The sequence below is a fragment of the Pelodiscus sinensis genome, chromosome 7 (assembly GCF_052426305.1).
Source record: "Pelodiscus sinensis isolate ZL-2025 chromosome 7, ASM5242630v1, whole genome shotgun sequence".
NCBI lineage: Eukaryota > Metazoa > Chordata > Testudines > Trionychidae > Pelodiscus > Pelodiscus sinensis.
Window position 1 is genome coordinate 12,707,243 of NC_143058.1, and position 20,470 is coordinate 12,727,712.

The 20,470-nt window shown below is 46.1% G+C and overlaps 1 protein-coding gene across 1 annotated transcript in view; it reads left to right on the top strand.

The window, feature by feature from the left end:
• Window positions 1–20,470, top strand: part of KALRN (kalirin RhoGEF kinase) — a 786,138-nt gene that overhangs the window by 743,741 nt on the left and 21,927 nt on the right. The window contains exons 52-53 of the mRNA XM_075933149.2: window positions 18,227–18,254; window positions 19,032–19,203. Coding sequence (XP_075789264.2) covers window positions 18,227–18,254; window positions 19,032–19,203 — 200 coding nt within the window. The remainder of the gene's footprint in view (window positions 1–18,226; window positions 18,255–19,031; window positions 19,204–20,470) is intronic.

Sequence of the window (20,470 nt, forward strand, 5' to 3'; positions counted from 1 at the left end):
TGGTCGGGCATGTTTTCCTGACTGGGTCTTGTCCTCAATGTGCAGAAGTTCACTCTTCTTCTCATTCGAAGAACTGAGTTCATTGAGGCCCTGCTTGATTCCAGGTCATTGCTGGCATCGCTGGGCTTCAACAAAGTGCACAACTGCACGAAGCTCCTCGGACACATGGCCTAGACCCGTATCTTCCATCGTGCTCGTCTATGCCTCCTCCCACTTCAGGCATGGCTGGTAGTGGTGTTCGAGTCCTCCTGAGCCTGTCTCAACGGGCTGGTCACTCGGCTGCTGGCAGCCCTGCACTCCCTCAACTTATGGTACAACCTCATGCAGTGTGTGCAGAGGTCCCCTTCACCAAGCCACAACTGGAGACTTCTCTTGCAACAGCTGCCTTTGAACACGAGGCCTGTGGTTGTCACGCATAGAACTGGTCTTGCTTCACAGGTGTGTTTCTACCTCAACTGAGGGGAATGTGGTGTTCTTCGATAAGTGTCGCCATGGGTGCTTCACTGCTGGAATTGGACTTGTCCCGGTACTACAGATCGCAGATCTTTTAGCAGTTGTCTGCCGGACTACGCATGCACGTCGGTCATCTCGCAGCTTTTTGTGCCGTTTCTGGTCACACGGTCCAGCTCCCGCCAGTTCCTCCTAACCAGCTCTTCTCGTGTTAATCCTGTCAGGAATGGAGACAAAAACATCATAAATACTTAGTAGTTGTCACCTAGTTATTAGTTAGTAATTGTAGATAGTTCAGCACGTTCACTTTGAAAACAAACAAAAAAAGGAAAAACAAAAACAAGGACGTTTTTCAGGAAGACATGCTGGGATCACCAGGCTTCAAAAAGTGCAGCACATGATGCAATCCAATGCCCGCGTCTGATGGGCACGCACCGTGCCAGATAGACCCCTTGGTTGCGCCCCGGGCAGCGGGCGTGTGACGCATGTGCGGCCCCATCTCCGGGCATGCGGCACCCCTTACCATTTCAATCAGGCATCCCCCCCCCCATAAGTTGGTGCCCCGGGCAGCTGCCTGGCTAGCCCCCCCCCCCCTCCCAAATCCAGCCCTGGACATGCATCATGCATAAGGTGTTTGGGTGAGGGACATAGTCCCCAGACATGTCCCCGCTGCTTGAAGCTTACCACTCAAGTGTGATGGGACCAGGAGATGTTGCTGAAAATGCTGCTTTTTGATAAGGCGCTCCAGCCACAAATGGACTCCCCCAGCCCTTCTCAATCACTACCAGCAGCCAAGCATCGTCCTTCTCTGAAGGCGATGCATTCTAAGAGAAGGCCTTCTCCCTCTGGCTCCCTGCCAGCAATCCGTGTGAGCATGGGAGGCAAACCGGCCACTTCGGGCACAACTCCAGCCTGCTGACCAGACAAACATAAGCAAGACCGCAGTGCGTCAGCACCAAGACTGGCACTGACAGTACAACTGGTAATGGCCACGCAGACCAGACTGGCACCAAGCCTGGCACCAGAACCGGATCCCACACTGACGGCACTGCACACATCGGCACTGACTCATGCGGCACCGGCTACCCCGGCACCAGTGAACCAGCTGACAATGGCGCGCCACCGGACCACGGCACGATCATCGCATGCAACTACCCGGATGGCACTGGCTCCCACGTCGACACCGCTGTCATCACCAACACAACACTCTCTGGCACTGACCAAAGCACATCGGGAAATGCAGAAGTTACCAAACCCATCGCCAACTCCGGAACAGGCTGTGTTCTCTTCGGAACCACCTTTCATCTTCTCCAGTTCCGTCAATCCGTTCAGGCCACTTTCCATCCAGAACTCACCAATACTCACCAAGTACCTCTCCTTCTCCCAGATACTACCATCGGCACAGTTATCCATCACCCTTTCTGGTGCACTCACAGGGTAGATCCAGATCACTGAGGTCCCCCACACTTTCCACCAGCTCCAGGTACTGAGAGATTTACAGACACAGCCATCACCACAGATACTCCCCGCACTACTACGACCGTCAGCATAGACACAGTTGTCATGACAGCCGTTTCTCTCACTCACCAGACCTTACTTCACTCAAGTCGCTGTCCTATCATCGGACACATGCAACCCGTGACAAAACTCTCCCTTTCCCTCCACAGTGAGACCGCCCACAGGGAACCAGCCAACCATAACACATCAGTCTGAGCCAGAAGAGGGACAGCTGTTGGACAGAGATGAACCACAAGACCGTTCTGCTGCAGACATCTTTTCCTCTTCACCCGATGATGCTGTCTTCCCTGAAGACTCCCCACCCACAGACGACTTACGCCAATTTCTGGAGCTGTTTAGAAGGATTGCTGACAGCCAAAAGGTGCCGCGATCAGAGGTCCAGCAGAAGCAGCACCATCTCCTAAGAAATCTACAGCCTTCACAAACATCAAAGGTGGCTCTACCATGCGACGAGGCAATCCTAGAAGTGGCCAACGATATATGGCAAACACCCGTCTCCACTCTAGCGACAAATAAAAAGGCTGACAACGTATATTTATACTGGCAAAAGGCATGGAGTTTTTATTTAACCATCCAAAGCCTAACACCCTCGTTGTCGACACGGCGCAACAAAGAGCCAAAGCGCCGCAATATAAAAACACCTTTGGAGACGGGGATAGTAAGCGTCTGGACCTTTTGGGGAGGAAGGTCTAGTCATCATCCATTTTAACATTGAGACTGGTAAAGAGTGTCTCCAACCTCCCCCGAGAACATGGGGGTGTCAAAGGGATCTGCCACTGCCCTTTTCTAAGAGCCAAGGTGGTAATATATGTGCTGCACCGGGGCATTCCAGCAACTTGTCCCTCCTAGCGCAAGGTAGCATCAAATTAATATCTCATTAGAAAGCTTAAAATTAACAAACGTGTGATGCTGTCTGGTTTTGGTATTAGCACAATGGCACTCCTCCAGTCACATCTAGTATTGGAAAATGAGAAATTGTCTGGAAGGGGCTGAGGAGTCTCCAGTGCCACCTGTTCTGTGGCTGTTTTGGGGACAGGTCAGTTAGATTTCTCCAAATAGAGCTGAAAATAGCCAGGATAAAGATAAAAGCCTTGATATAACATCTGCTTTATACTCAGATTGGAGATTTACCCATCTGTATGACCTCTGAATTCTGGGTCATAGGTGTGTGGGAACCTGGCTCACCAGGATAAGCCGGGGGAGGGGGTGTCCCTCTGTCCTTCCAGTCTTTAAAAGGTTTACATGGGAAAAAGAGACCCAACTATAGCCCATTCTTGGATGTCCGATCTGAGTCCATTGGTTCAACTTGTCTTACGACCTCAAATGGTCCTTAACATCTTAGAGTCTGGAGTTGATACTGGTAAGAGCACTTGGACACCAGGCCTAAAAGACACACAAATGATTAGTTTGGACTCATAGCAAGTTCCCTTGTAAGAGACCACATGAAGACTTAACCCTTTCACGCACTTGAAGGACATACTGGATTACAATAGTTTCCTTCAGAATCCCAGGGGAAGCTCAGGATGCTAAGACAGTCTTTCATATAGCAGTTCAAAATGAGAATTCAGTGAAAGCTTGTAGGATATCTCAGATGGCATGTAATAATGGGGGAAGTTGTTGGTCTCAATGGCAAGGGTCTGACATAGCAAACTTCTGTAATGTCTTTCAGCATTTTGTCAAACAGTTTTACTAAGCTACATGTGTGGGGCTGTTAATCAATGTGTGTGTTGTTTTTGACCATAGCATGTCACAGGTGAGTATCTGGGTGAATTGTTCTACTGAGACAAGCTCCGCCAGCTGTGTCAGGCTGCATCCAGCACCACCAGTGGACCCATAGCTTTTGAGAGCGAGCCTGGGGCTATTTGGAGACTACAAAATGGAGGCTTTGACTCTCACACGCAGTCCTGTCTCCACAGTATTTTCGCAAGAAGCATTGATTTCAGACAGTAGGAAGTCAGTGTTCTTGCGGAAATTCAAGTGGCCAGTGTAGACAGCTGGCAAGTTTTTCCGCAAAAGCAGCTGATTTTGCAGAAAAACTTGCCAGTCTATGCTCCAATAAATCTGTTAGGCTGTGTCTAATCTTTCATGGGCAAAGATCCACTTTGTCAGATGCAGCTGTTGCATCAGCAAAAGCTTATGCTTCGTTATACAGTAAGATGATGTGTCTGACATGAGACTTGTATGCCCTGTTTCCCATGCTACCATACGCTATATGTATTCCAAAAGTGTTCTCCCTTTAGCTCAAATAGATGTCTGGGTGCCAGGAGGAGGGAGCTTAAGGCTCTATTTCCAACTCTCGGGTGTGATGGCTTATACCATGACATTTGCAATATGTGACTTGGTTCCACCCAGGGCCTAATCCCCTGGACCTCCCAGGTCATTAATGGTATTTTTAGCAACAGAAAATTAATACTTTAATTGACACAGGTCTTGGTAGCCTGTAATAATGTCAGATTAATAAAAGAGCAAAAATTGTTTGATGCCGAGTCTAGCCCTTAAAGTATCGGTTTGTACTGCACTGAAAACAAAATGCAAAGCTAGGTAAAGCAGAGCAAGTGCAACCTGTTCTGCGGTGCCAATAGGGCTGCCAACCTTCTAGAATTAAAGATGAATCTTTCATTAAAAATTGCTGTGAACTCCAGGAATCTGCCCATCCAAAACTGGCAGTCCTAGCTGACAGTAAACTTCCATATTTCAGCATTTAATGTAATCTGAATAGTGGATTTAAGAGAACCTATATAATTTCCCTCTACTGTTGTTTGCTAGATCATGGGTATGTGGGAGTAGGGGACAAGAAAGGGTGCACTTGCATACTCTGTGGAGAATTGCTCCAAGTCTCTTGTCCCCAGAGTAGCGACACAAGAGGCAAGGTAAATTCCTCCACCATCCTGGCAGCTCAACCCTAATGTGGAGGGGCTACTTCTGAGAGGGATTCCTCCTCCATACTCATTGACTACTTAGGGTCTCAACTGTTACTGAGTTGAGAGATCTGGGAGTTATTGTGGATAGTTCTCAGAAAACATCCACGCCATGTGCAACAGTCAAAATGTCAAACAATGTTAGGAATCCTTAAAGGTATAGAGAATATCTTACTGCTGCTCTATAAATCCATGGTACACCCACATTTTGAATACTGCGTACAGATGTGATCGCCTCATCTCAAAAATTATCTTCGCATTAGAAATAGTTCAGAAACAGGAAACAAAAATGATTAGGGGCTTGGAACAGTTGCCCCATGACAAGTGATTAGATAGACCTGTACTTTTCATTTTAGAAAAGAGGAAACTATGGGAGGATATAATAGAGGTCTATAAAATCATGACAGGTATGGAGAAAATGAATAAGAAAAAGTTGTTGTTCCTATAACATCAGAACTAGGGGTCACCAAATGAAATTAATAGCAGTTCTAAAACAAACAAAAGGAAGATTTATTTTTTTTCCTCATACAGCGCACAGTCAACCTGTGGAACTCCTTGCCAGGGGAGTTTGAGAAGAACAGGACTTTAACAGGGTTCAAGAAAGAACTAGATAGAAAAATTCATGGAGGTTAGGTCCATCGATGGCTCTTAGCCAGGATGGCTAGGGGTGATGTCTCTGGCCTCCATTTGCCAGAGGCTGGAAATGGATGACAGGAGAGGGATCATTTGATGGTTGCCTGTTCTGGCATCCAGCACTGGCCGCTGTTGTCAGACAAGATACTGGACTAGATGGACCTTTGTTCTGGCCCCGTATGGTTGTTAGGTTTAAGTGTTAAAGCCATGGGGCGATTCAGGGTGGAACGGGAGGCTCTGTGGTGGCTGCCTCAATTGTCTCAAGGCAGCCTGGGAGATTACTTGGGGGGAACTGGTGTGGGGTGGCAGCAAAGGTCACGGTCCCCCACTCCCACTGCTGTCCGGTGCTGGAGTGACTGGGCAGCCTGCTCAGCTTTGCCATACCACCCTCTCCCGTCCACTGTGCTTGCCTTCACTGTGGTAGCAGGTAGAGCACCCTGGCCCCAGGTCATTCTGCTTTGCTGATGCCACAGTAAAGCAGAGCTCAATGGGCTGAAAGAGGGCATAGGGGCTCTCTAGGTGGTACTAAGTATTGACTGCCATTGGCTTCACTCCTTCCGCCTGAGGCTCCACCCCTTTCAGGAGCATGGAGCCAGGTGCACCCCTTTTCCCCCCACACAGATCCCTCGAGAGCCCATGCATGCAAGCCCTGCTCTACAAAGAGACTAATGTCTGGGAACTCTTAAGAGGCCCAATCAATTCACAGGCCAGCCTTTTCCTTTTTATATCACTTTCAGTGGGATAACCCAAGTTTCGCTCTGACAGTGCCTTCAACCTATTAACTCCAGCCAGCACTTGTTTGTAAAAAAAAAAAAAAGTGTTTGTGCTTTTTGGAATGTGAGATTATTGAAAGTATCATAATGAAACGTGATCTTTGCTTTGATCCGGAGAGTTGTATGTTTGCTGAGGATTGAGGTGGCTTTTTTTTTCCCTGAAATCGCATCATAATGACGGAATCCTATTAAGGTGCGTGGGTGTCTTTTTTTTTTTTATTATTTATTTCCAATGGTCACGATACAGTTTTCTTTATTTTAAAAATTAGAGGAACAAGAAACATGTTAACACTGAATTCTGCAGCCCTTAATTGCAACTATGGGAGAGGGGTTTCCTGATAGGCAAGGAAAAGAACGGTGTTTGCAAACATTGAACTGTCTGTCATAGAGTAAACCTGCCCTCTGCTGTTAAAATGAAAAATGAATCCTATCATGAAAGTTTTTTACATTCTGATTTTGTAGTCCGTTTGTAAAAGATGCCTGGAGAAGTTCATTACTATAGTACGGAAAGGTTACACTGTTCGGAGTGGAGCTTCTGACTGACTCTTCTGCACAGTAGTTCTGCAAGAGTTCCTCCCAGTCATCCTCCTAGGAGAGCTGTATAGCTCGCAAGTCATAACAAAGGGATGAGTTACCTGAAAGCTGTTGAGCTGGGAGTAGAAATTACACCTTCTGACCTTTTGTTCACAGCAACAAACTACAGAGCACAGGGCTCGTACAAACAAAAATATAAGCACTTTCTAGGCTCTTGGGTTATTCAAAGGCACTTTGCAGGGACCAGACTACCTTATTGCTGCAGATATGCTGTCTGCCGTGCAAAGCATTCATAATAGTAGCAGCCTAGTATCTTAACCTGATTTTAGTTGTAAAAAGGTAAATAACTGTTCAATATCTTAATGCTATGTGCTGTCCATAGGTGTCTGTGATGGTTGTCTGAAGATTAATATTAAACTGTAAATTATTTTGCTTTCTCTACAGTTACAGCATTTGTTGCACAGAGGAAGTTGCTGGGTGTACACTTAACTTTCCAAAGAATTTCATCCTGTTTGGTGTGGAGAGTGAATCTTCTCCCACACCTCAGTCCCATTGTCCAAAGAAGCTTGTTTGAGTTAACACTGACATGTTTGGCCCTATGATAATTATCAGAACTCCTGGGGAAAAAAGAAGAGTTGCCAGCCTATTCATCTCATTCATTTTGTTCCGTTTGGAAATTCCAGTGAGGGTTCAGTGTGTGCACAAGTTTAAGGGTATGGAATGGTTCACTAAGGGGAGCAGGTGCCGCTTCTGTCACTCTTCAGTGTCATTAGGCTTCTCAGTACCCTTCTCGGTCATACTGATTGAATCAATTTCAGTCTGGTGTTATGGAAGGTTATTGTGGCTTTTTTTTTTAAATGGTGATTAGCAAGCCATTCTCTGACCATCCCATGAACCTATTACACACTTGTCAGATTGTTTTCCTTACTGTGTCCCTTACGGCACTTTTCTCTGCTGTTTATAGATATGTGAATAGTTTAAAGGAAAAGCAATCTGCCTTTCTATCCATTTTTATACTTTACTGTTCCAGCTGAATCCTGCTGTGGTTTCTACTCTGCCCACTTGTTCATTGGGCATCTGGCAATGGATACATTACCACTTTATACAGCTGAATTTGAAACAGAACAGAACCCTAGTTTATCAGCCAGAAGTAGATGGTTCTAACCTAATAGTTCTGTTCAATATCATTCTAGTCTGTCACTTATCAGTTGACCTAATATACAGGAGCGGTAGGAGGGCTGTTTGAAACTAGCTCTGGGTAAAGTGTACTTACAAACAAACGCTCTAATAAACTGTGCCAAGCTGAGCAAAATGGACTAGTAGATAACCAGAGCACTTACCTCAGTATCATGTTGGCTTTATTTTAGGAACTCCTGCTGACGCTATATTTAGGATGAGTCTTAAAGATGCAAGCTGCTTTCATTTTACAGACATTCGTTTGACCACATTACTCCTGTTTTCATGTCTTGCTTAGTTTCCTGCTTCAGTTATGTAGGTTTCAGTTTGTTCTAGGTCTCCTAGGTGAGATGACTTCAAAACATCCCTTTTTGGAGGGGGGGGGGGGGGGGGGTGGGACAGTATAAAGTGGAAATTAGTACTGGCAGTAGTTTTTGGCCTTGTCTATGCTGGCATGTTTGGTCACCAAAAGGCAAGTTTTGGTGACAAAACAGCAAGAGCATTTATATTACAGTACAATTTTTTTAAGGTTTTGGGGGAGTGGGGAACACCTACTTTCAGCAACAAAAAAAGTCCAACCTTGCAAGACACTTATCTTTTCCCCTCCCTTTATTGTCAACAGAGCCAGTATGGACTCTGCTGGCTGTTTTGAGAGAACTGGCTTCTGCCAATGTCCCACAATGCTTTGCCCTGCTGGCTGTGTTCAGTGTTTTGTGATCTCTGCTGTCCTGCAGCCATGCAGTCCTCCCCTTTCAAAGCTCCTGCATGTATGATAGCTGAGTGAGCTTCTTCCTTTAGGGAACACTGAGCAAACCATTGGACTGCTCCTATTCTGACATACTAGGAACAGAGCGGCAGGCAGGGCACAGAGACTGTCAACGCAGCCCAGCATTCCTCAGCAGAGAGAGCTTGCCAAGCAGCTCTGCCTACCCACATTGCTGGGTTAGTACCCTATCGACAGATCGAGCAACATGGCCATGAAATGTTGACAACGGAAGGCAGAAACATTGGTTTGACTAGTTTTCACTTTTGGTGACTTTGATGTGTCAGCAGCACTTTTGTTGCCAAACCTTCACAGCATCGACAGAGCCTACCTTTAAACTCCTGCAAGTATGGTCCTGAAGCTGGATAGAGGGAAGGGTTCCTGCTGTACCTCTATAAATGATCAAAGCTCCAACTCCTTAGTGTTCACTTGCAGAATCTTGCCCCTGGGAGAATCCTGTGCTGCTGATAGACAGAACAGACTGTGAGTGTATGTGGCTTGCATCTGCCTTGCACAGCCTTCTCTTGCCTTGTTGGCTTAAAGTAAAGGGCTAGCATCGTACTTCTAGAGCCGCACGTAGCAGTGACCTGTCTGCTAGTCTCCCAATGTTCCTGCAGCAGGGGAATGTGGTCCGTTGTCTCTGGCTACTCCGCTTTGGGAACCTGGGTAGGGAGGGGTGCTGGATGGAAAGGGGCAGTGACCAAGCTGGAGACGGGCATGCAGCACACGAGTAGGGTGTTGTAGAGACTGTGCATCATCTTACCCCTCAGTTTACATGCAGATAAACTATGAAAACTAATAATCTGTTATCTCTTGACACGCACACCTCCATACATACAGCTTTTGGTTCCAGGTATGGTCCTGGCTGGGGCAGTGGTGGAGCTATGTTGCCAGGTATAGCCACTGATGTTTTTTTCTGATGGGTATTTTATCCCAGCTCTACCCCTCACGTGCATACACACGCACCCCCTCTCTTCCAGTCCTGTTCCTTCTCCTCCTCAGGCCCCCCCCACTCTTTTTGCTCTCTCCTTCAGCCCTTTCCCCTAAGACCTGCCCACCTACCACTGGTTCCTCTCGGGTGGTTGACAGGAAAGATGGGTGGGAGGGAGGACAAACAGCTGATCAGCAGCTAGCACCAGGGCCTCACCAAGCACCTGTGGCTGGTGTGGGCTGAGCACCCATGGAGTTGACAGTTATGCTGCCAGGGACAGGAACTTGCTACAAAGGCACAGATCTGAGTGTAGTTGGCCTTGTTTCTCCAACAGAACCTCAAACATTGAAATGACAACGGGTAAGGCAGAATCCTCGTCCTGCAGATGCCATTCTAACAGGCATCAGAGGGGTAGCCATGTTAGTCTGAATCTGCAAAAGCAGCGAGGAGTCCTGTGGCACCTTAGACTAACTGAAGTGTTGGAGCATTAGCTTTCGTGGGCAAAGACCCACTTTGTCAGATGCATGTAGTGGAAATTTCCAGAGACAGGTATAAATATGCAGGCCAGAATCAGGCTGGAGATGACAAGGTGGATCCAATCAAGGAGGATGAGGCCCACTTCTAGTAGCGGATCTGATTTCACAGGCCTTGGGAGGTAGGCCGGTCCTTGCCCATAGACAACCCGCCAACCTGAAGCATATTCTCACCAGCAACTACACACCGCACCATAATAACTCAAACTCAGGAACGAATCCTTGCAACAAACCTCGGTGCCAACTCTGCCCACGTATATACACCAGCAACACCATCACAGGACCTAACCAGATCAGCCATACTGTCACTGGTACATTCTCCTGCACATCTACCAATGCATATATGCCATCATGTGCCAACAATGCCCCACTGCTATATACATCGGCCACACTGGACAGTCCCTACGTAAAAGAATCAATGGACACAAATCTGATATTAGGAATGGCAACATACAAAAACCTGTAGGGGAACACTTCAATCTTCCTGGACACACAATTGCAGATCTAAAGGTAGCCATCCTGCAGCAAAAAAACTTCAGGACCAGACTTCAAAGAGAAACTGCTGAGCTACAGTTCATCTTCAAGTTTGACACAATCAACTCTGGATTAAACAAAGACTGTGAATGGCTTGCTAACTACCAAAGCAGATTCTGCTCTCTTGGAATTCACGCCTCCAGATCAGCTGCTAGAAGTGGGCCTCATCCTCCTTGATTGGATCCACCTCATCATCTCCAGCCTGATCCTGGCCTGTATATTTATACCTGCCTCTGGAAATTTCCACTACATGCATCTGATGAAGTGGGTCTCTGCCCACGAAAGCTTATGCTCCTACACTTCAGTTAGTCTATAAGGTGCCGCAGGACTCCTCACCACTCATTCTAACAGGGACTCTTTAAAAGAAGTTTCTTCCCTGTGTCTGTTGGCCATTCCATGTCTATTCATTTGTTACATGGATGAATTTGCACTCCACGAACATGGCAACTCAGAGGAGGTTTTGACCCAGAATTCAGCTTTTGGGCACATTTCAAATTTCTTGGTGCCATTTTGCTAGCCCGTGTGTCACTGTCTCGACTACCGATTTTACTCTTCTCAGGGTGCAGAAATCATGGAAAATGCTGCTCAGGAGGAGTTTCTGTACACTCCAGTTTGTGTTTTACTATCATCTTTCTGTTACTAGCTGAGGAAAGGACAGCTGCCCTCCTTTCTTGATTCTCTCAGTATGTGCTGGAAACAAATGGATTAACTGATATGCTGATTAAAAGAAGCCAGGAGGGATTAACTGAGTCCTAAACTATAACATTTCCTTTAGGTTTGTCACCGACTTCAAATCTAAAGTAACTTCCCAAGGAAATGATGGCCCTGTTAAGACTGTAAACAGAAAACTTGGAGTAGAATGGAATTGATTTAAGGGGGTGTGGGTGAATATGAATCTGAGAGTTTATACAGGCTGTGGACAGGCAGGGAATTTTAAATCTTCAAAATAGAGCAGACGGTATTTCTTCTTCAAGATGTATGTCCCTGTGAGTGCTCCACTGTAGGTGTCAGGCTTGTCCCAGCACCACAGATCAGAGATTTTTCAGTAGTGGTGCACCGGACCATGCATGCACGCTGGGCATCTTGTGCCATTCGAACCATTTCTGAGTGTGCGGTCTGGCTGCCACCAGTTCCTCCTAACCGTCCTCGGTTGCAGACGGAGTGAGTTCCCTCGCTTCACGTTCTGGGGAATTAAAAACAAGATTGTTCATACTTAGTAGTTAATTAGATAGTTTTCAGTAGTTATAGTTCAGTTTATTAGTGGTTGGGTTAGCTTCATTTTAAAAAAAGAAGAAAAGGGGAGAGAAATGACAGCTGTAGCTCTAACAAAGCTATGCCAGGATCACCCGGTTTCAAAAGCTGTGGCGCATGCCGCGAGCCCATGCCAGCTTCTGATGGGCATTCTTCTTGTATTCATTGCCTGGGTGAGGGAGATATCCCCCAGAAATGCCCTCACTGTTCCAAGCTTACGGCATGAGAGAGAAGGGAAGGGAGATGAGGCTGAAAATGCTTCTCTTTGACAAGGCATTACAGCCGGTTCAGACTGATTCCTCCCAGACCGTGGAACCCCTTGGAGCTGACAAAAGCAGGGACACTTCATCAAAGCCCTCACATACAAGAAAGAGGCTCTATCCTGCTCCTTGCCTCTGACGTGGGTTAGTACTGGCGATAAACTGGGCACAGCTCTTACTGCATAAGGCAACTTTCTCTTTCCCTACTAGGGAATTTTGTAAAGATTGTAGAAGTGAATTTAAGTGTGTGTGTGTGTGTGTGTGTGTGTGTGTTTTCTAAGAGCTCTCCTGATTTTGCACAAGTCACTATTTCAGAGAAACCTGATTAGTGTCCTGTGACCTGGCTGAATACCCAACATCCACTGCTAAATCAGTTGGGGACAAACTCACGTGAAGCTTTTCAACTCGAGTTGAGTCACAGAAGAAATAGTTCTACTAGCTGAGGCTCAGGCCCAGGTTGTCTTGCATACCTCAGCTCTAATGAGACAAAGTTACAAGCCTGTTTGATGGCTGGAACACATTTGATTCTACTGAAGAAACATTGGTTTAACTGAGGCTACATCTACACTGCAGCCTGACTGTACTGAAACAGCCATTCCTTGGTAGCCCGGGCTTCAGTGTGAGCTAGGTGCCCAAGTCATTACTGGGGGTTTCAGGCAGGCATGCGCAGGCCATTCTTAAGCCTGTGCTGCCACAAGCTTTTCTAGCTCTCCTCTGTCTACGCATGTTGCAATTACACACCTCAGTTTCAATGTAGACGTACTCTCCGGCTAAGTGTAACCGGTTAACTGATGAGCCTGCGTTCTTTGGTAACACTCTCGGCTACACGCAGGCTCCTGGCATGCACGGCTCCTGGGGAACCGCCTGCTGCCCTGCTCTGCTGTCTCTGATACAGAGGTGGTAGGTGGCAGGGGGTTTTGGAAGGGAGCTGACTTAAAATCTGGCTGCCTGCCCGCACCAGCTTCCTGGGGGTTCACCTGCCACTCCACACTGCTGCCTCTGATAGAGGCTTAAAAGCTGGCTCCTCAAACACAGCAGCTCCTAGGGAGCCAACTGCCATGCCGCATGTAATCACTGGTTACATAGTTAATTACACTCATTTTAATAGCCCTAGTCTACACTGCAATGTTTGGACTCTGGGTGTAAAAACAAACAAAAAACATCTCCCAAGTGCAGCAAGTTACAGCACTGCAAAACACTGTGTAAACTGGGCAAAGTGCTTGGAGACTCCCTCCCACCACAGTTAGCTACTCCCCTTGTGCAGGTAGCTCTGTCCCAGCACTCTTGCCATTGCCATACTTTCACTTGAACATGCTCCTGTGGCTGCGCTTTCATTGGAGCATCTTGGTCATGCCCAGATTGCGGCTGATTAAATTCTAATCCCCACCTGCTGCCTGCACACAAGCTGGGGCCATAGATCTTTTTTACAAACCGAGACCGTGAAAAACTTAAACAACAAATAGTATCTTAAAGACTAACCAAACGTGTAGATGGTATCATGAGCTTTTGTGGGCACAGCCCATTTCTTCAGATAACAGCAAAGTCCAGGAGATGGTGATCTTCACTATCAAGTGGCAGATGCAGCTTTTTTATCAGGTTTTGTCACTGACTCATTCTTTGCTTCTAAGCAACTAGTTTAACCTTCCTGTGCCTCCATTTCCCTGTCTTGTACTTAAGGACTGATATTCCCTCTCCTTTCTGTAAAACAGTAGAGGGCTACATAGATTATGACTTGCTGACCTACTGGAACCACTAACTGAATCACATGGGCAACAATTCTTTCATTTAGGATTTGTTTGCAAAAACGTTCATTTGGTTGTCCAATAAAATTACATTTTTCTGAATTTAATCATGTAAAAACTTGCACAGAGAATACAAGTTCAAAAGGCCCATTTTTTAAAGGAGATTTTCAGCTGTCTTAGTCTTACTGAAAGACAATGGAAATTTTAAACCTTAGATTCATTCGACACTATCTAGCTGTAGTAATTTTCTTCTAGGGCACTAAAATATTAAATACCTTGTAAACTCATTATTGCAAATGTGTCATCTCTCTCAGGTTATTAAAGGAAGCCTTATTCATGGATGTTTTTATTGCACTCGTTGCTGTAATATCTGAGACATCACAGCTGTCTCTGTCAATGAAACGTTGTCTAAGAAGCCAAGGTGATGCGTTAACAGCATTTCGTTCTCTTGCTGCCTGGTCCCACAAGGACAGTAATGAGTTTAATATCGAAGGCCCTTTAATGGGTCAGTGCAAGGAAGATGTGCAGATTTAATGAGCTGGAGCTATTGGAATTCACTTTTCTAACTTTAGTTCAGAGGTCTTTTGTATTGGTTAAGCTAAAAAGTCCAGAATGTTAGAACCTTACTTCAAATGAGCTAATGTCCTGACTAGGGATATTAAATAACATCTGTTATAATAATCGGGTAGCCACACATTTCTGATGGGTTGTACAGTTACTAAAATACTCGGTGGGGGTGGCAGTCACTGTGCTCCTAATTCCCTGCCCCACTCCCAGGGAGCCCCCTGCCACCCTATGCTACTGCCTCTGATACAGGGACAGCACTGGGTGGGGACAGGGGCAGGCGTGTATCCAAGGCAGCAGCACAGGAGTGGGGAGACAAGCAGCCCTGTGGGATCCAGTGCTTGTGGGAAGCCAGGTGTTAAGCCAGTCACCCCTCTTCCCAAGCACTGGCTTCTGCCTGCCTGCCCCCCCTTGCTGCCCCTTGCAGCAAGCGGTGGGGGGTGGAGGTGCATGTAGTCATTTGGGTTAACCAATAAGCCCAGGTATATCAGTTAATCATTTAAACAGTCATGAACTAACATTCCTAGCCCTGAATGCTGCATAGTTGATAGATATGAATTTCTCATTTACATAACCAGCAGCAAGTGTCCTGAAGGTCCTGCTCCAAGTGCCTTAATGTGAAACTTGCTTGAATTCCTTTTCAATTTCCTATTAGTGATGGAAGAGCTTAATCTTAACGGTGGGTCTTGCCTCCCACTGTCCCTGTGTCATGGAGGGGCCGGGAGGGGGGTGGGGTGTGTGTGTGTGTGAGAGACAGAGAGAGAATGATGATCCAGTATTAATCCATAGTGTGTGACAGGAAACCCCTGATGATTGGATGCATCCTAACTGCCCCCCCCTTCTTGCGCAGAAACTAAAATGCAGACCTCAGCCCAAAACTGAATATCATGGTTCCGCTGCCCTTTGGATTAGGCCCTTTGGGGATCGGATATAGTTCTGCTCTGAACAGTTGCTTTTAAAATGGCCCTAATATCTTAGTGATTTCCAGAGCAAATCTTCTTTATTCACAGGGAAAGAGATCAGGGCCTCAGATGCAAGACTGGCAGGGGAGGGGTGCCTCTAGGACCCAGAGTGTAGAAAATTGTGTCTGCTGCTAGTGCAGCTAGGGGGCCTGGGCATGTCATTTGAGCTCCCCACCTCAGGTGCCAAAATGATGTGGGCTGGCCCTGAAAGAGATGCTCAAAGTTGGGGTGGGGGTTCCCTTCCCTTTAGCTGAATACCCTCCACCTATGATGAAACAATCTAGCCTGATTCTATACTTTCTCATGCATTGCTTTAAGTGCTAAAGATTCCCTTGACAAAGTCGTGTCTATGGGTTTGTACCGATGTAACTCAGGCATAATTATTTACACAGATTTTCTCATTTAAAGCATCTGTTTCCCTCTTGTCACTTGCAGTGACACCTTGCCGTGATGTAAATTGAAGGGGGCCTCGTGAGTGCTGTCTTGGAAATCAGCTGATGGAGGCACACGCAAACAACCAGCTTCCCTTGTGTGTTTGCTGCACACTGAAGCTTTGCTGGGGCCTGTGTGTAAACAGCAGCAGCAGAATTTAGCCCAAAGGTTAAAGCCTTCCTGTGCTATGTGCATGTTCTAGCACGTCTCTCTCTATTTGCTGCAGAAAGTTATTTGTGACCCCCAAAATATTGAATTAAGCATTGCTGCTTGTACTCTTGAAGCCTGAATGGTCCTGGGATGGTGGTAGACTGACGCCATCAGCATCAATAGGTTTTGAATTAGACTTAAGTGTTCAGCACTGATGCTGGCAGATGTTTAAGCAGAGAAAATGAATATTGGTATGTACATAGTCCTGGTGGTGGTGTGTTACCAGCCTAAATTTGGTTCAGGAAGAAACAGTGGCAAAGCGTGGCCAAAAAGATCTTCATACCATTCTTGACCATTATGTATTTTGTTTCTGCCAAGCTGGAATTCATGTGCAAACAACACTATTGCCCTGGGAGTGGTTAACTCACTACACAAAACTAATTTTCTCCTGCCTTTTCATCTACTGTTGTGAATGGGCCACATTCACCCTGACTGAATTGACCTCATTGGTCAACAATAATGTAACATACCCGTGTGTGTGTACCTGCCAAAATGAACTTTCCATTTCATGCCTCTGATGAAGCGGGTTCCAGCCCATGAAAACTTATGCCCAAATAAATGTGCTAGTCTTTACGGTGCCACAGAACTCCTCACCATTTTTGCTGAAATAGACTAATATGGCTACCCCTCTGGAACTTAGAAAAGTTGTTTATAGGTGGAGCCATTGCAAAAGTTATTGGTATTGGTTTTGAATCTCTCCACCTTCTAAAATGTAAGGTCAAGTTGCCTAACTACTGTGTGTAAGCCACTGAATGACGAATCATTTTTAATTTTGATTGCATTACATAAGAACGGCCATTCTGGATCAAACCAAAGGTCCCTCTAGCTCAGTATCCTGTCTGCAGACAGTGCCCAATGCCAGATGCCCCAGAGGGAATGAAAAGAGCAGGGAATCACCAAGTGATCCCTCTCCTGTCATCCATTTCTAGCATCTGACAAACAGAGGCTAGTGACACCATTCCTACCTGTCTTGGCTAATAAGTATTGATGGACCTAACTTCCATGAACATATCTAGTTCTTTCTTGAACCCTGTTAAAGTCCTGGTCTTCCCAACATCCTCTGACAAGGAGTTCCATAGGTTGACTGTGTGCTGTGTGAAGAAAAACTTCCTTTTGTTTGTTTTAAACCTGCTACCTATTAATTTAATTTGGTGACCCCCTAGTTCTTGCCTTAGGGGAAAAAGTAAATAATTTTTCTGTATTCACTTTCTCCACACCAGTCATAATTTTTATAGACCTCTATCGTATCCGCCCCCCCCCCCCAGTCTCTTTTTTTTAAAGCTGAAACGTCCCAGTCTTTTTAATCTCACTTCGTATAGCATCTGTTCTAAACCTCTAATCAAGGTACAAATCATTTGGATGTCTGGACACTGCTACTTTCTAAGGAGACGAGGCAAGATTTCATAGCCATGACAGGTCATGAGATTAGACCTTAACTCTGTCATGGGACTGGAACATGTCAGCCCTGGTGCTTGAACTGTTGTAATAGAGAGGGAGGGCAAAGAAGTATTTCTTGTGATTTGTTTCCCCTCTTCTTTTTACTGAAGTATTTTGGGAGTTAATACTTCAGTCGGAGGAGATGAGTTAGTGGGCACAGTGCAGGCGAGGTCAACGTTACATGATCAATGCATTTGATCATGTAGTTATGCATCTGATCACATGATGGGACTATTTATCACGTGGGTGCAGAAAGAAAGGAATTAAAAGCATGAGCATCACCACATATATGATAAAAATAAACTATAGTCTACAGCCCTCATAGTGTTATATTGTTGCCTGTGCTGCAATTAACACTGAAAAAGGCCATGCTTTATCAACATTTTAAGTGCTGATTCCTTCATTTGCCTTCTAAACAGTGCACTAGCCATTTTCGGCTCACTCACAGAAACTTGCTGTGTATGTTAGTTGATAGAGAATCCTCTTATGCTCCCTATCAGCCTCTGAATTTCATGTCCCTTTCTTCACTTTACCTTGCAGAAGAAGATGCCTCCTCTTTACTGTCCAGAAAAAATAAAATGTTTGTATTTCTTCTGCTTTTTCAGATAATGAACCCAAATTTTATCCAAGAAGGTGAGTGAAAAAGCTGTTGCGCACTGCAATGTTTTCCTTCCATGCCAGCTACCCAGGTGTTACAGAGAATTTCATAGGGCTTCATCACAGTGACACATACTAGGGCAGGCCCCGCATTGACAGCTTCCTAAGTAATATTGGCTGGGTTCCAGGGTACTCGGTGTGAGGAGGGTTCCTCCTGGCCCCAGAGCCTCCTCCCAACACCCCAAAGAGGCAGTGTGGAGATGCATTGACCCAGGAAGAGCACAAAGAGATGGTGCCTCAGGCTAGTGTGATCTCCCCAGGGCTTCTTACAGTGAACGGGAAGCTCCATCTGTTATTACGATGGGTAGCGCCGTCTCCCCCAGGGCACCAGCACTATTCAGCAGGCAGCGGGGATCACAACCTGCTTCCTCCCATCCATTTTCCAGTGAATTGCTGCCCAGACGCAGAGAAAAAATGCCTGGTCTTGGTGCTTTCCAAAGCAAAGAAACTGCTACTGTGGGAGGCCCTGGCACGTTGGGCTTCTTGCAGGTCTTCCACCTCTGCATGGCAGTGCAAGAGCCACCACAGTCTGGCTCTTAGTGAAGTCACAGTTTCAGCCATTTTCCTTCCAGCCTCTCCTGTCCTCCACGTTGGGTACAAAAGTTGTGGAGGCATCATTCAGGCACATGATCCTGTTTTAAAAACCCACGATGACTTGTATGATGCTATGCTTCTGTTCAAATATGGGGACTAGATGGAGGAACTTTTCTTCTGCTTGGCTAAAAGGTTGTGTATGTTTGTGTTTTGCTCCAGTTGCTCCAGAGTTTCTTGTGCCATTGGTGGATATCACCTGTTTGCTTGGGGACACAGTGATGCTGCAGTGCAAAGTCTGTGGCCGGCCAAAGCCCAGCATAACCTGGAAGGGGCCGGATCAAAATATTCTCGACAATGACAACAGCACAGCCACTTACACAGTTTCATCCTGGTAAGTTCATGCATTGGAATCCCAAAGTGTTCAGGCGTGTATTGGTTGTTTCCTTCCCTTCAAATGAGGTGACTGCACCAACCAGACCACAAGACATGTTAAAGATGTGAGTATGTAGGCCAGCTTGGCGTGCTGCACTAGCAGCACGTTATCTATGCTGGCTATAGGGGATCCAAGTTTGGAACTCAGGTGCAGTCTGCAGTTCCTCAACCTGACACAGGCTACTCTGGTAGAAAGCAGTGGCTGCTGTGGCTCTCTAAGGACTTCCTCCACCACTTCCAAGCAGAGTGTCGAGGCTGTTCCCCACTCTGGTATGACAAATGCAGAAGTGGGGACCTACAAGAGCACCCCAAGCCTGGTCTCTACAGTCTTTGGTACAAAAAGTTCCTAATACCTGGATTTTGGGGAAATCCGCTGCCACCACCAAAGTAATTCCAAGAAAACCAGGGAAGAGATCACTTGGGGAAACCTCTTCCCTAAGGTAACACTCTCCCCTGCCCCAACCTCTGTTTTTCCCAACTCCAAGCAAAACAGAAGGGACCCACCGACAGACCTTCCAGCACACAAAAATCAGCCAGTACCAGTTAATTTAAAAAAGAAACATAACGTTTACTATCAAAACAAAACTACAGTTGCAAGCATAGTAAAGTGGGTAGATGGAAAGAGCCACCAATTGATCGAGATACTCAGGGGGACCTCCCTGGGCCAAAACTTTAGTTACAAAACAGGAAAAAAAAACGCTGGAAAAAAAACAATTACTAGCTCAGACATTAGTTCCAAATCCCCAAACCAGGAAAACAACAAAACCTGACGGACTAGCTATTCCCTACTTACACGTTGTAGAAGTCCGTTCTTGGAGAGAGAAGTGTCTTCCATCTAACTTAATACCTGGAAGAAACTGCTCTGCTTTTCAGACAAAGGAGGGAAAGATAAAGATTCCTTTGTCCCAGCTGGAAACTCCTACCAGCATGGTTATTGGCTGACAAGATACCTGGCTAGGGACAGAGTGAACCCTTTAGTCACAAGGTGCTAGTCAGCACTCCTGGTTATGACACAGAGCATTGATGGTCTCCAGGGGAAGTCATTGCTAACTATTCTTGGACAGACAGGGTCAGCCGCAAAAGTTCCATGTGGGAAAGGAAAAAATATAGACCAGAGAGCTTTATAATCAACTTTGGGCAAACCTCACAGGCTCTGGAGTTGGAATGCAGTTCATATAAGCAGGCTAAGTTCAGATGTTCATCTACAGCTTATCTGAATTCCTCGG